The sequence below is a fragment of the Trichoplusia ni genome, chromosome 26 (genome assembly GCF_003590095.1).
Source record: "Trichoplusia ni isolate ovarian cell line Hi5 chromosome 26, tn1, whole genome shotgun sequence".
NCBI lineage: Eukaryota > Metazoa > Arthropoda > Insecta > Lepidoptera > Noctuidae > Trichoplusia > Trichoplusia ni.
The window spans coordinates 2,320,282-2,337,211 of record NC_039503.1 but is presented as its reverse complement, the minus strand read 5'-3'; the positions used below and the strand labels follow the sequence as shown (position 1 = coordinate 2,337,211).

Sequence of the window (16,930 nt, the reverse complement as noted above, 5' to 3'; positions counted from 1 at the left end):
ATCTCCTTTGTTAAGGCGGGAGAATCCTTATGGACACTCACTCCCTCGCGGAAGGAAATGGGTAGTGTCAGACTCTAACTGACTAAACCCGAACTGCCGTGCTACGTCATCCGCGTTTATGTGTCGGTGTATGGCAATGCGTTGCAATCCTTCATATACCGACCGCGGGCTTCCACCGGCCAGTAGTGTGAGCCCACTGGTGGGCCACTTTCTCGTGTTGTGTGGAGGCCGACGTGTAAAGAGCGTCGCCCTCCTCGCCTCGTATTGGGACCACATCCATAGCACCGAATGTGGTCCCCCGCCGAGAGGGAGATATGAATCTCCTAAACTGCTGGAAGGATTTACATAACGTAGTGTCAAAATCGGAAGCTTATCTTAAGCTATATCTTGCTAGCTGTTGCCCGCGACTTCGACCGCGTGGTTTGAAGATATAAGTTAGGAATTTTTGAACGGAAGCCCTCGAAGATGAATATTTTTCCCCGTTTTTTCCACATTTTCCCTTGTATCTTCGCTCCTATTATTCGCAGCGTGGTGGTTATAGCCTAAAACCTTCCTCGGTGAATGGTCTATTCAACACAATCATTCTTCAATTTAAAACAGTAGTTCCTGAGATTAGCGCGTTCAAGCAAACACACAAAGAAACTCTTCAGCTTTATATATTAGTATAGATTTACCTGTGGCCGGTTCTTATCCTTTAGATCCTTCACCACCTGCATACACTTCTTTATGCTGACACACTTGCCTAACATGCCTTCTTCGGAAACACATTCTGACCCTGAAACATAAAGAAAAAGGTTGATAAAAATTCAAAATCGTAAAGATTTATAGTTATAGTTTTCATTAAAACTAAGTTCAGGGTCCGCATAGGATGGTTTTCATCGAGATTTTGAAGCAGTTAAGCTCACGGGGATCAGCAAGTATTCCGGTGTGTTTTTTTGTCTCAAAATTTAGTTCAATGCGTCTATAAAAAAAAAACATTGTAAAAATTATCAAATTTGTTTATTTAATTTTCAAAATACATACTTTTTAATTATTAACAGTTTGTTGACGAAGAAAGGGGTCTTAAAAAATATATTACCACTGAAATATGTTTTATGTACGTAAAAAACCAGAGTTTTTTTAAATAATAATTATCATTAGGTAAGTACACACATATGTAAATCACATCGAAATAACTCGTTTTTTTTAAATAACTCATGTACTTAAAACAAAACATAAGTACTAGGATTGTAATTTCAATAACTATGAAAAGATTTACAAAAAATATATTAGTGACGGTATGTTTTTGATAAAACACTTTGTTTCATTCAAATTAAAACATTGTTTGTATAATGTTTACAAGCCCTGCTTGGCTGTCAACAAGTTATGTTTTCGGCGACTTTCGTCAGAGCTAAAATAATAATAAAATTTTAAAATTATACAATTCTAAATACCCACGTTTTTAAGTGTCACTCCATTCAAATTTAATCAAAAGCCTTGCAGTTGTAACTTGCATTGTCATCGGGTTTGAAGCTACCCTGAAAATTTCAGCCTGCTAGCTTATCGGGAAGTGCCTCAAAATTGAGTTACAAAAAACCAACCGGAACGCGAACAAACATACAAACAAGAAAGTGAGGGTTTAAAAACGTGGGAATCTAAACACGGTTTTAAAAGTCAAAAGAAAAAAGAATAGATTTTTTTTTTCACTAATGTTTTTATAGCGCACTTGATAATTTTTCTTGTTCGTGCCTTTCTGCATATTCAACAGTTTCGCTCATTCTGATAGATTTTGCAAAAAATAAGGTGAATATTTAAATTTTAGGTAAATCTAAATTTTACACGCCGAAGTCGACGCTCTTTACACGTCGGCCTCCACACGGTAAATCGAAATTTTGAATCAAACATTATTTATTTCGGCTTATACGAATCTATACATAGCATATATACTTAGCTGAATCCGGTTGGACTGGTAGCCGACCCCAAAATAGTTGGGAAAAGGCTAGGCCGATGATGATTATACGAATCTATACAAAATTAACAACGAAAGAATTCTCACGAGTCCGTAGAAAAGAAAGTCAGTTACGAAAATCAGTATTAAGGATAAAAATTGTCTGGGATCGGCTTCTACTTTAACCGCATGCAGCTAAGTACCTACCAGTGTTTTACAAGGAGCGACTGCCTATCTGATCTCCTCAACACAGCTACCTGGACAACACCTGGATAGCCCTTACACTGATTGTCAGACTTTCTAACTTCTGCCCATTGTCAAAGATGTATGAATAACGGCCGGCACCCACAATTTAACGTGCCTTCCGAAACACGGAGGGGTTCGTTAAGATGTATATGGGGACCCATCCACAAACAGACCGTGTCATAGCTACTGATGATGATTTAGTATTTTGCCCAATAGATAACTATTACAAAAAAGGTTTAACTAGATATTGAAACTAAAAACTCGGTTAAACCCGAGGTACTCATTTACTCATTATTATGAGAACACTTCAAGATTTTTATAATAACGATTCATAATCATTGTAAAAACCCCCTACAAAAACCCACATGACCAAGAAATTCACAAACTACTTCATAATATGATAATATAAAATAGAGATCCTGCGATAGCCTAGTGGTGAGACCTCAGTCAAGGTTACCCTAGTTCGATTTTAAAACACCCAAAGACTTTTCGACTATAATAAATAAATAAATGTGGACAACATCACATACATTGTTCTGAACCCAAAGTAAATTGCTGAAGCAAGCTTTTATTATGGAATTCAGATACAACGAAGGTACCACAAACACCCAGACAAGAGATAATGTAGAAAATGTGAATTTTTACATTGACCCGACCGGGGATCGAACCCGGGACCTCAGAGCTAGCGACACCTTGAAATTCGACCACGGAGGTCGTCAATATTGTAAGTCGAAGTCAAAGTCAGAGTGCCTCTGTGTGGTCGCAAACACTTCTGCCCTAACACGAGTATGTCCAACATCTGGTATCTTGAAACAATAACTGCCGCGTGAGAAACCGGTCAAGAAATTCTCTAAAATTGTAAATAATGCAACAGTTTACTCACGCGTATTTATCGAGATAGAACGGCTAGTTTAGCGCCTCCTTTGGTCATGATTAAGGTCTCTAATTGGGTTCGAAATAAGTCGGGCGATCCCGATAAATACGCGTGAGTAAACCGTCCTTACTTTAAAATAATCTCTAATATAAATTAAATAAACTTACCTTCAGGTAATTCACAGATAACAAAATTGTACGTTACAATTAAACAAATAGCTAAACCAAACGGATTTAAATAAGAATATTTTATATTCATTTTTAAATATTGAAGCTTTGAAGGCCAGTCGAGTGCTTCGCCTGCTTAAGTCACACTGGCTAGAGCCGATTATAAATTGTATTCGGTAAGTTAAGCCGTCTCACACGATCTTTTGCGATATCATTCCAACATAATCGTAAGATTTAAACGTTCAATTAGAATTAAGACGCGTGTTTGAGCAAGATAGCGATCTCAAAGTAATGAGGATTCAATTAAGAACTGTCAATAAAAATGCTCTTTTTTATTATTTAAGTAAGTTGATTCATACATCTAAGACAGTTGCTACGGGTAGTCGGAAGCTAGAAAGTCTGACAACTTGTCGAAGTAAGGGGTATCGTGTTGCCCAGGTAACTGGGTTGAGGAGGTCAGATAAGCAGTCGCTCCTTGTAAAACACTGGTACTTAGCTGCATCCAGTTAGGCTAGAAGCCGACCCTAGCATAATTGGAAAAGGCTAGGATGATGATAATTAAGTAAGTTTAATTGTCAATGGACAGGGTCTCACCGCGACCTGTTATTTGGTATTAGTTTTCAAATGTGTTAAAAAAGGACGAGGCTCACAATTCGTCCGTTTTTTTTATAGGTATATCTATTAAGTCAGAACTTCGGACTGGATGAACTGATTTTGTTGATTCTCATTTTATTTTAATGTAATTTGGTCCTATAAATTACATTACATATCTACAAGTTTCGCGTTTATAATATTAGCATGATTAGTTACAAATTAAATTGCAGATAAAGTCGTCAAAAATCTTTTTAAAGTTAATCTGAAAGGTCTTTATATTTATCATGTTTTGCAAATGTTACTACCAAAAAATCCTGCCTAAATGTAAATTAACGTGACTTATAAAATTTACCGTAACCTAACAGGTTTGCTGATAAACCACTTGTTTCTGTTGTATTCTAACACTAACTGTTACCCGCGACTTCGTCTGCGTGGTTAGAATAAATAAGTTAGAAATTTCTGAACGAAAGCCATCGAAGATGAATAATTTTCCCAGTTTTTTCCACATTTTTCATGGTATCTTCGCTCCTCTTAGTCGCAGCGTGATGGTATATAGCCTAAAACCTTCCTCAATGAATGGGCTATTCAACATAAAATTAAAAATATTTTCCAGATTAGCGCGTTCAAACAAACAAACTCTTCAACTATATATATATTAGTATAGAAGTATAGATGACTAGGAGTGCTTGTGGACTCCGTTTCGCATTATTAATACTATACAACCGCGCTACATTGGCAACATTATTTTGACACACGATTAGGTTTAATAGCCAATAATTATAGGATTTAGGATAAGTTTCAATAATTCCAAATTGGAAGGATTTTTTCAAACTTAGTAATCAAATTGTAACCTGGACAACACGATACCCCTTAGTTATCAGTCTAACTAAGGGCCCGTATCGTTTTGCCCACGTAACATGGGTTGAGGAGTTCAAATAGGCAGTCGCTTCTTGTAAAACACTAGTACTTAGCTGAATCAGGTCAGACTGAAAGCCGACCCCAACAGTTGGGAAAATAAAATCTTGTAGTTTTATACTTTTGTGATGTCACATCATATACTTTTTGGTGAAGTTATGTTTAAAAATTGTTAAATAAGCTTTATAAACGATTAAAATTTTTTGCTTGTCATAAACAAGAGAAGTTGTGAAACAGCCCTACTAAATAATGTATAATAGCTTCTTATAATCTATGAAAGCATTTGATTGCTAACGTACTCTTTGCTAATTTGAAACAATTACGAAAATTGTACTTATGTTGAAATTCCAATGTAATAAAAATCAATAAATTATTTTTATTTTACAGCTGGCAATTCATTCACTTAAAAATACTGATGTTGTCAGCTGTCACAATGACATTATGATGTTCGATAAAATGACGTGGTCGAGGTTATGAATTGTTAAAAAATATGTTTTAACATTAATCAAAGCGATAATATAGTTCCAAATATTTATTAATAGTTAATAAAAATACAAAATGATCGAGATAACAGATACGCAGAGTAAGTTTTGTTATTTTTATGTCATGGTGGGCAGTTCTCTGAGTTGCTTTTGCCTTATCAACAAAATAAATATTTTACATCTTATTAGTATAATAAGCTGTATGGCAATTTCCCTAGTCTGTGAATGAGATTGCAATAAAGAATAGAAACAATTATTCATTTCACAATCTTTTATCCTTCACACTTTTTAGAAGTAATAGATTTTCCAATTTTTTCCTAACTTTAACTGATAATAGTTCAAATCGACAGAACGATTAAGTAAATTGACAATAATTGACATTAACATTTCAAACACAACTTAGATATACATAGTTTTGTTAAAACAATATTTAAAAGTATAATACCATTACTTTTTATTTGTTTTCTTTGAACTTTTAACTTAATGACATATCTATTCCTATTAATGCATAGTTTTAAGTATTAAACTGGAGCTAAGAACTATTAATATTAATAAAAACATAAACAATAATATGGCTCAGCATGTTTTGATGAGTTATTTGACTTGATACTCTTGAATGATTCCTGCCCAGGACAAATCTTGTGTGATGAGATCATTTGTTCTGGTGTCTGGTTGTAATTTAACTATAATATGTATGTATTTAGAAATATATAAGTAAGTTTATCAGTTGTCTGGTTACCATAACACAAGCTCTGCTTAGCTTGGGATCAGATAACCGTGTGTGAGTTGTCCCAGGATATATTATATTATAATGGTTAAATGGTTTTGGTAACAACAAATAAAACTGATGTGGTAAAATTATGATTAATTAATGTATCAAACTAAGTACTGAGTTTATTACAAGCAGTATTTTTGTGTACTTCTAATAAGTATGCAAATTTTAAGCATGTTCCTCTAATTCTATTCTATTGTGGTATAAAGTCCAGGGCATTGGAAATGAAGTCTTATTATTCAAGGAAAGTCCAAAAGAGATTATAAAAAAGCATATGTCTAGATGATAACCAACCTAATTAGGTGACTTTGTGCATGAGACTTGTATGATAGTGAAACCCTCATGACACAAGGATTAACTTTCTTAGTGCGGGAGTTGCTTTTTCCCCACGTTTTTGTCAACTCGCTTTCTTGTTTGTTTGTTGTTCCGGTTGGATTTTTGCAACTCCATTTTAAGGCACTTCCCGATAAGCGAGCAGGCTGAAAATTTCAGGGTAGCTTCAAACCTGATGACAGTGCAATCTAAAACTATAAAAATGGCTGTACCGATTTTGATAGAATTTGAAATGAGTGACATTTAAAATTGACGGTTTTAGACTTTTAAATCTATTGTTTATTTAATATGTAATGTTTTATTACAGAAATCGGGGTAGGTCTCGCCGGCTTTGGCATGACCTTCCTGTTTCTGGGTGTGCTTCTGTTATTTGATAAGGGTCTGCTGGCCATAGGAAATGTAAGTATTGACAGGTTAAGCATTACTTGTTGAAACAGGTTTTCAGTATAGGCATAAAGTTTTAAACATATTATCTGTAGAATTTTGACTGGCCTGTCGGTTTAGTGGTTAGTGACCCTGACTGCTATACCGGAGGTCGTGGGTTCGATTCCTACCCATGACAAATGTTTGTGTGATGAGCACGATCATTTGTTCTGTGTCTGGGTGTAATTTATCTATATTATGTATGTATTTAGAACTATATAAGTATGTTTATCAGTTGTCTAGTACTCATAACACAAGCTCTGCTTAATTTGAGACTGGATGGCGTTGTGTGATTGTTGTCCAATATTATATTATTATATATAATTATGATATTCTTTAAGAAAGCAATAGTAAAGCAAATTCTCAAATAAAAGTCCAGTTGAGTGCAAGTTAGTCGTGATACTAAGGGTTCTGTACAAATAGATTGCTACCACATCAGAGGAAATATAAAATTTGTGAACATTTCAACTTTAGCTATGTATTTTTCATGAAATAAATACACCTGGCTGTAACAGACAGACAGCAGAGCCTTAAAGATAAATATTGTTTATTTATGAAAAAACATTTTTATAGAATCCTTATAAGTACTACAAATTCATACAGAATGTTGATGATTTTGTCTTACATTTTAATACATAATAATGGATTATTTTTTGACGTATTTTTCCGCAAACATATATTGATAAAACTACAGTGAAATGAACTTACGCACGACGTCACTTCTGGGTATAAATTTTACGAAGTCGCGGCGTCACGAGTTTCTCCTAAGCACCAGTTTTGTTTAATTATTTAGTTTTTGTTTTAAATAATTATTTGTGGTCGTTAAAATATGAAGGTAGAACGAGCAACATCTTCTGTCAAGACGAACACCATCTCAGTCTGCCCGTGACCATGATACCTGCAAAGGTGTCGAAACGTCGGAAACTAAAATCAAACATTAAACCGCGAAAAGTAGTTTCATTTCAATGTCTAACATTCGCGTAAACCTAAGAAACCAGTAAAAAATAACCTATCTAACATTTTTAATTATCTAAATGACAGACACAACAGATTTTTCCTTTTATTATATTATCTTAATTTCATTTCCAGATACTTTTCATAAGCGGTTTAGCCTGCGTCATAGGTCTACAGAGGACGTTTTTCTTCTTTTTTCAACGGCATAAAATCAAGGCATCCGTGGCTTTCTTTGGTGGCATAAGCATAGTGTTGCTTGGATGGCCTATGATTGGCATGATCGCTGAAATATACGGGTTTTTATTACTGTTCAGGTATGTTATAGTTTAAGATAAATTATCTTACTTTTAATCAAATCATTTATTATTCATTAATAAATTTATTGTCACCATCCTACAGAGTCAATTTTTTTTATTTGTCCTTCAGAATGGCAAGGGTATCTAAGTCCATACAGCCATATACTGTGACAATCTGTTTGACAATTATTTATTTTTTTCTTACTTCTGGACTAAGGATTTTAATTATTGTGACGCGAGTTTTACGAACTTTTAAGTCGCATACAAAATCTTGCATAAATGTATATGTAATATACAAATGCTTGACCCAAACAGGGATCGAACCCACGACACTTCGCTCACAGTTGGTTTGATGCCTTTACGTTCCCTTTTGAAATATGCAACCTTTTTTTCAACATTAACGAACGACGTCCATTACTACCATACATAATATCTATTAAGTCTAATACATGTGTCTTTGTGCATGTGACTTGAATGTTTATGAAACACCCCGCGATACAAGGATTAAATTCCTTAGTGCGGGAGTCGTTTTTTTTTTTCTAAATTGAGTTATTGAAATTCGAATACCGACCTATTTTTGGCCTTATTTTCGGTGTTCTACTACTAACTGTCATATTAATACTAATTAATTCATTAATTTTTATATTTAACATCCACAGAGGTTTCCTGCCGGCCGCTATCAACTTCCTTCGAATGGTGCCTGTCCTGGGGTCCTTGTTGAGCCTGCCTATCATACGAGGGGTAAGCAAACTATAATTAATACGACTCTTGTAAAATATAACATTAAGAACGAGAATCTAAAGCTAGAGGTCCTGTTACCGGAGGACATACCGTGTAGACTACAATCTCCTGCTACGAATAACTCATGCATCTATCGGTATTGCCCGACTAGTTTTGCTACCTCGCCGCGTCAGCTCATGATTAAGGACTCCGGTTGGCACCGAAACTAGTCGGGCGATCCCGATAAATACGCGTGAGTAAACCGTTGTATCATTTAATTGTATTAAGCAAACTATAACTAATGAGACCAACTAGTTAATATCATATGACTTGTATTGAAAAGGCTGATTGATCTGAAATCCTTTTGAACCTTATTGCATCTTTAAATCAAGAGCTAGACTCTTGCCTAACTTTCTAAATGATAATCAGACATTTAATAAACTAAGCTATTTCACTACTTGTATATAATATAGTTCAGGGTTGGATGGCCCCTGGTAGATACCCCATCACATTGTAGATTAAAGTTCTCAACAAGGCCTCTACATGTTGGACTTGTGTCCCCGTGCACGCCTTTAAAAACGAACGGGTCTCGTCCCATGAAGATACCCCTTAATTGAAAAGTCGCTAGCTGTCACAGGAAGATGTTTCATCACATTTTAGATTAAAGTTCTCAACAAGGCCTCTGCAGGTTGGACCTGTGTCCCAGTGCATACCTTTAAAAAGGACCGAGTCTCTTACCATGAAGATACCCTTTGATTGAAAAGTCGCTACATTAAGGCCACTGCTCACTACACCGTACCATACCATGATCGTGCTATGAACGTGTCCGGCAAAAAAATATTCTCTGTATTAAAAAGTATGCGACCATGCCCGTGCCGTTACCGACCAGCATCGTCGCCTTTTTAATATAGAGAATATTTTTTTGCCGGACGTGACACGTGACATGGTGTAGTGGGCAGACTCCTTTAATTTATTCATCCCAACTTAAAAACTTTTCTTAAAACCTTATTTTACATACTAATTATGTTTCTTTTACAGGTTGTGGACAGGATAGCGGGCGACAACGGTCGGAATATGGTATGATAGTGCGTATAATGGACATTTTATATATAAATATAGTGTAAAAACTATACAAATGTGAGTGTCGAGTGTTTGTAACGATCATACATCTCATACATACGATTCGTGACTCATTTAAGTAGCTGAAAGTACCATATATTATGGTAGTTACCACTTTTATAAGTTAGACTAGCTGTCCCGGCGAACTACGTACCACTTAACTTTACGATGATAAAAGTGCAGACAAGTATTCAAAGTTTCCATATTTCATCACCATTTAAACCTTCCCTGGACTTTCACGAATATTTTATGACTAAAATAAGCGAAATCGGTTCAGCCGTTCTCGAGTTTTAGCGAGAATAACGAACAGCAATTCTTTTTATATATAAAAAGATTGAAGTATCAATTCATCTCAGCGTACAGCGCCATCTGTGGGTAACCCTTGTAACTACAGTGACGTTGTGTACTAACACAGTTTTCATTTGTGTGTCACTGTCACACTAATTAAAGCTTCCATAATACACAATTGCACGCACACATAGCGCTGTGGGTACAGATGATTTGTTCGCAATTGTTTGAAAAATGAGTAAGACAGTTGACTGTTAAAATTATATTGCGGTATACCGTTTAAAAGTAAAATCGAGTGGCGGCCTTAGGGGGTGGCGAACAGGGCAATCGCCCGGGGCCTCGCTGTTGCAGGGGCCTCGCGCCCCTAAAGTTTTTGAAGTTTATTTAACACTTGTAACGGCAAATTCAAATAAAGTTAGTTAACTATTTCATAATTAAGACTATCTTAAAACGAGATAATCGCGGACAAACATACATACATACATACATACATATATACAAACAATCGAACTGAGAACCTCCTGTTTTGAAGTCGCTTAAAAAGCAAGTACGCGGATCATTTTGTTAAGACCTTCCGCCCGGGGCCTCGCAACGGGTAAGGCTGCAGATGGTAAAATCTATACTAATATATAAAGCTGAAGAGTTTGTTTGTTTGAACGCGCTAATCTCAGGAAATTCTGGTTAAAATTGAAAAAATATTTTGTGTTAAATAGACCATTCATCGAGGAAGGTTTTAGGCTATATACCATCACGCTGCGACTAATAGGAGCGAAGATACAATGGAAAATGTGGAAAAAACAGGGAAAATTATTCATCTTCGAGGGCTTCCGTTCAAAAATTCCTAACTTATATGTATCTTCTAACCACGCGGACGAAGTCGCGGGTAACAGCTAGTAACTTATAAAAGTGGTACTTAACATAATTTATAGCGGGTGAAATTGAAATACACCGGTTTCATATTCACCGAAATACAATTATAAACTCACCGCATAATTTTTTCAGTGTTTTGAAACTGAAACTGGTCAATCGTATGGCCAATTTTTAATGTATTACACCCTAGCCATATTCGCGTTGGCAATATTCCTTAAATTATGTTAAATGTGTGTGTTTGGTATGAATGTGTGAGTTGAAATATGTTTCAATATTTGTTCGACGTGTATTTCAAAACTACCCGTTTTTATTTCAATCTTATTTAAATTTATGTTTTGATAAGTATAAAGAACTGCTGAGCGGGTAATATTTGGAATTCAAAACATAAGGAATAAGGAAAAGTTATCTACTGCCTCAGACGGGAATGGATCCTATAACTCTTGGGTATATGTGTCAGTCGCTTTAACAACTAAGCAACCGGAGGTTAAGTCCACCAAAATAAAGTTTTAATTTATTCGATGTATTATTTGTATATAATAGGGATGATGACATTTTGTTTGCAGTGTCCATCTTGTATTTTTTTGTATAATAATGGATACGTATTTTTTAATTTGTCCCGCAAACATAAATTGACCAAATTACAGTGAATGAAACTTACGCGTGACGTCACGATTGTGTATAAATTTTACTCTATCGTTACGTCACAAGCCCCCTCTCCTAAACTTTAAAGCAGTTAATCCTTGTCAATTCTAGTTTTTCTGAAAAAGGAAAAAAATACGTGTCTCATACTTTTCAATTATCTTACTGAGGGACTAATGAGATTTTTTCTTTTTATACCCAGTCATCATCCCTATTGAAAATATCATCTGTATCTATCCTTTGACAGCACGGATAGCCGAGTGGTTGACGTCGCCACGTCAAACCCATTATCCGCGACGTGCCGGTTCGATATTATTATTTACGTATATGTAATATTTATAAGATATATCTTGTATTTAGAGTTACCAAAGTTCCGAATAAAAACTGGTATGTTTGAAATATACACGAAATCAAAAGAGGTCGTATTGTCAAATGTTTTCACGAGGCCATCTTTCTATTAAGTATAAGAGATATCGCTGTCTATAAAGCATATTATCTCTTTCTGTCCATTATAATAGATACACGCGGATCGTAAAATTGACCGAAAACTTGAAGCATAACCTTGCTAGCAAAGCGATTAGCTTGAATATGAAGTAAAGAAATTACAGATTAAAATTGTATTTTGAGTTGCGCAGGCATTTTCTGTCAAATTAACGACTTGTCAAAAAGTTGTTCTTAAAATTCATGGAGCCATATTTACCTCCTGTAGTATGACGTGAGACGGAGTATTTTTTTTAAAAGATGCCTGTTATACTAGACAATTTGAAATACGGCCTCAAAAACCTTAAATGAAACACAATTTAAGACGAAAATGTATGAAAGCGTATTCTTAAATAATCTTTGGAAAGTTCTGCCATAATTATTTTGTATATTTTTTCCATTAATATAATCATTAATACTAAATCCTAAAGACTTATATTAAATATATAATTACTTGATTTTTAAAGTACAAGCGGTATATAAAAAATAAAAATTTATTTTTGTTGATGGATAAACTCAAATAATATATAAAAATCTAAAAGCCCACGTTTTTAAATGTCACTCCAATCAAATTTTATCAAAATCGGTCTAGCCGTTTTTATAGTTGTAAAATGAATGCCCTGAAAATTTTAGCCAGCTAGCCTATCGGGAAGTGCCTCAACATTGAGTTGTAAAATCCAACCGAAACAACAAAAAAACAAGAAAGTGAGTTTTTAAAAACGTGGAAAAAAGAATTGTTTTTTGGCTTAATGCAAAAACTATCTTATATTAAAGTGTGAACCTTGATTATATTATTAATTTTATATTGAAACTATACCTTTTAAACTACAAAACAGCATATTATTTATTTATTTAATAATTTATGTACACACACAAGAGGTCTAGGTTGTGTGTGAAACTAAAACGGAATAAGAAAAAAATTGTAAATTGAAACCCTAAACGAAACTAGCCTATTGATCCCACTGCTGGGCACAGGCCTCTTCCCATAAAGGCAAGGTTTGAGCATTATCACCACGCTAGCTCACTGCGGGTTGGTGATTTTAGATTTCCAATATTTGTGAATCTATTTTTCTTCACAATATTTTCCATCGACGAAATTCAATTATTATCTTTATAACACTATTTATTTATATATTAAATATGTTTATATTTATAATCTGAGTTTATTTAATCAACAAAAATATGGCCAGGCAAAATAGTCAAAAAAAACGAAATGTTTTTTATTAAAATGTATAAATTTTTGTAATATAGTACTTCCTCATATTATTTATTTGTATTTTTCAAATAAAAGCCGTTAGGGGCTTCCGCGATGAACTAAATGTTACTATTTTTTATTAAGATCTTGTCAAAATATAAGTATTAATGTAAATTAAGAGTTTTATTTGCATGAGAAATACCTGAAAGTTATCCTAAAGGCTACCTGAGACAGTCACAATTTTTGACCCAAACAGCCCAATTTTAGCAAATATAATTTTTTGTCGTAAGCATAATACAGGTTATTTGACCAAACAATTATTTAAAATAAAAATATAAAAAATAAGTCTATGAGTAGGATTTCTAAGAAAATATTGTATAAAAAAGAGTTTTGACAAAAATTTATAAAAGTGGCTGCTTGTGACGTCACTTGTCGGTGTACAAATAAGTGACGTCACACGAGGTTCCAACTTTCTGTATCAAAGTCAGTTTTTGTTTATGCGATAAGAAATGGAAAACTATCCGACGGACTGACTAGATTTTAATCTGATACCCCAATTGGTTTGACTCAATTTAACTACGTAAACAAATTGATAGTAACTGTCTGAGAATGATTCATTATTAAATGATGTAACGGTAAACTAGTCGGGCTACCCCGATAAATACGCGTGAGTAAACCGTTACATCATTTAATAACGTAAACAAATTGTTTTGATTGTCTGAAGGGGCCCAAAATTGTATAATTTATGAAATTAAAAAAAATCACTTAGGACTCGTTACAGAAATCATATTTAATTGTTTTAAGCTTTGTTCATTTCATTATAGTTATAGGGGTAATATTTTGTATTTTTGTTTGCCCCGTGTTGGGCGCCAATAACGAAATCGTTTAATAGTAATGCTTTTCTTTCCCAGGACGAAGCGTGAAACAAAGAATGGGGTTTCTGCTACATTCCTTTTTATTTAATTAAAATATATTTTTACATAATTCTCGTGGTTTTTTTTTGTACCAGCATTTTTAGCTCTGTGTAAAACTACTTCAGGATTCAACGATCATTGTCTTATAGAAAAACTTATTCGACGTGCTTTTTCAAGCCCATTTAAATATCTTTTCCAAGCTTGGGCAATAACTAAGTTCAATTAAGAAATCAATTACTGAAAACTGAAAGAAAAAAATGGGTGTTTGAAATAGCAGTAGCAATAAACAGTATGTAAAAATCTTTACTATCTAGCTATCACGCTTCTTGAGATACAACCTGGTAAAAAACGGACAGACAGCTGAGCCTTAGATAAATATAAAAAAGACTTTTTTAACCTTTGCGTAAAGAATAAAAAAACAGTACTAAAATATAAGAAATTGAATACAAATCTTATAATTACTTACTAATTATCTAACATCTCTCTTTAGTTAGCTGATATAAAATCAATTAACGATAAAACGGGGTGAATAGAGTTTCAAGGGGTGAATAGAGAATAGTGTTTTTTAGGGGGTTACATGAATATTTTCTTACATTAAAATGCTTAGACACACTTACTTTATGAAATACTTGTGAGTTTGCGTATAATCTTTATGTTTTGTCTAGTTAAACGTCCAAATTTTAATAAAAACTCTGTTTCTATCCATCCCAAAAAACCCTCTATTCACCCCGTTTTACGGTACCTAATAAAGACAAAGTCCTCACTTTTTGAGTTTTTTCAAGTGACGCCAAAACATCAGCTCCTTAGCTTTTGGAATCGAGAAAAATGTCAGTCTATCACAACACTATAATATATATAAAACAAGATAAAATTAAAAATTTGAACTAGCAGTAACAACTTTCACCTCCTAAGTACAACTTTAATGCCTCGATCGATTTTTTCAAACATGTCTCAGAACAAATAATTCACTAAGTATATCGCACGTCGTCGAATAAAGGGTTAATACGAAACAATCTAAATTATAATCGCCCAATTCGACAGTTATAATGCCATACATTGACACGTCAAAATTATAACAACCCTCTTTTTGCGTCGAGATTTAAAAACAGAAATCCTTTGGCAAGCCTTTTTTTTGGTTAGGCGGGGGAATCCTCATGGACACCCACCTCCTCGGGGGAGGAAGTGGGTCTAAACCTGAACTGCCGTACAGCGTCAGTGCCGGCGTTAGGGGGGGCGTGATGGGGCCAAGGCCCAGGGCGACAAATTCTGGGGGGCGCCAAGGTCTGAAGTTGGAGTCTCTTGCCTCTCCTGGCGCAAACCCTCAGAACTGTGCTCTACGCTAGAGGTGGAATACTTCCACCGCCAAACGTAACGCTAAAGGAGAGATGAAATTCTTAATATAATTTTACTTGGGATCAGCAAAAAACTAACACTTGATATTGCTTCCCTCAAGTGGGCACCACAATATTTTCGCCCGGGGTGTCAGTGGCCCTTACGCCGGCACTGTACAGCGTCCCCGTATTTAGTAGGTGCGGGGGCATGCATAGCATTTCAACACGCACCGTCCTTCAAGCCTGCCTCTTGATGCAATAACTAAACGCGTTTAGTCCCCGAATCGAGCTATTATCTGTGAGACCAGAGACATCGATAACGTAAATGGCGGTGCGTGTCGTGACAGTGTTGCCAGCTATAACTCTTACCCTATATATTGGGAAAATTTATAAAACGAATATCAAAATGAACAAGGTGTAAGACGCATCGTATATTTAAAATGTTTTTGGTAAAATGTACTTGAATAACACGGTCAGTGTTACCAATTAATAGAAATAAATTCAATTGTAATATTTTCAACACATTTTATAACCGATGAGCCTTCTAGACTGGCAAATATAAATCAAATATAGTTTGATACTTGGTGATGGAGTCAGAAATAGTTTAGTGATGATGATTCATTTATCACCATCATACCTTCATTAATCACCACATTTGCATTGCTGGGCATTTGTCTGTGTAGCATCCTCCCTTGCTCTATCCTATGCCATCTCTTCTCCTTCTTCATAGGTTATGACTTCTACCTTTTCCTTCAGGTGGTCTTTGTACTACCTTCTTGGTCTTCCTCTGCCTTCCAGCCTCTATCTGTCCTATTATACTCTTTGAGAATCAGTCGTGTCAAATGAGGCGACTTTTATATTTTTTCTATATGACGCATTCTCATGATTTGTTCTATTCATAAAGGTGACAAAACTGATCATAGGTACTTGAAGGTATTATAACCAAAATTTCATGGCTCAGAGGATGGCATCAGCCCGTTTTTGGGCTCCGAAGTATAGAACGGAACCCCATTAATAATGGTTCCATGTTCGCTAAACTCACGACAGATGAATTTCTGTAACCGATATAACAATAGTGAAAATAAAAATCCAGGTTAAGCAAGGAATGATATAGTCATACATTTGATGGGTGGCTATTTTTTTGTTACTCCTGCGAAAGCCGAATCCGAATCGCAAAGCTAGTATCATTAATTTTATCAACGAACGCAGACTTAATTTCCACAAAACCCCTCACTTAGGTGTATTATGCTTACAAATATTTATAAAATTTACACCCGAGTTGGTACTCTTAAAAACGACACTAGCGCTATTTCGTGCTGTGGTACGTTTTGGAACTACGCTCGATGGACAGCTAAAGATCCTGATAATACTAAATCGCTGCTAGATCTTGG

At 34.9% G+C, this 16,930-nt stretch overlaps 1 protein-coding gene across 2 annotated transcripts; it reads left to right on the top strand.

The window, feature by feature from the left end:
* The first annotated feature begins 5,153 nt into the window (after positions 1 to 5,153).
* On the top strand, positions 5,154 to 14,280 carry LOC113505562 (vesicle transport protein GOT1B). Of its 2 annotated transcripts, none has more exons than XM_026888339.1 (6): positions 5,154 to 5,306; positions 6,618 to 6,709; positions 7,823 to 8,001; positions 8,643 to 8,724; positions 9,742 to 9,780; positions 14,206 to 14,280. In XM_026888339.1, the coding sequence occupies exons 1-6, from the start codon at positions 5,282 to 5,284 to the stop codon at positions 14,215 to 14,217; spliced, it is 429 nt and encodes a 142-aa protein (XP_026744140.1). In that variant the 5' UTR covers positions 5,154 to 5,281; the 3' UTR covers positions 14,218 to 14,280. The 2 variants fall into 2 exon arrangements, with proteins under 2 accessions (XP_026744140.1, XP_026744142.1); XM_026888341.1 differs by having other exon boundaries at positions 9,742 to 9,788.
* The last annotated feature ends 2,650 nt before the right edge of the window (positions 14,281 to 16,930 follow it).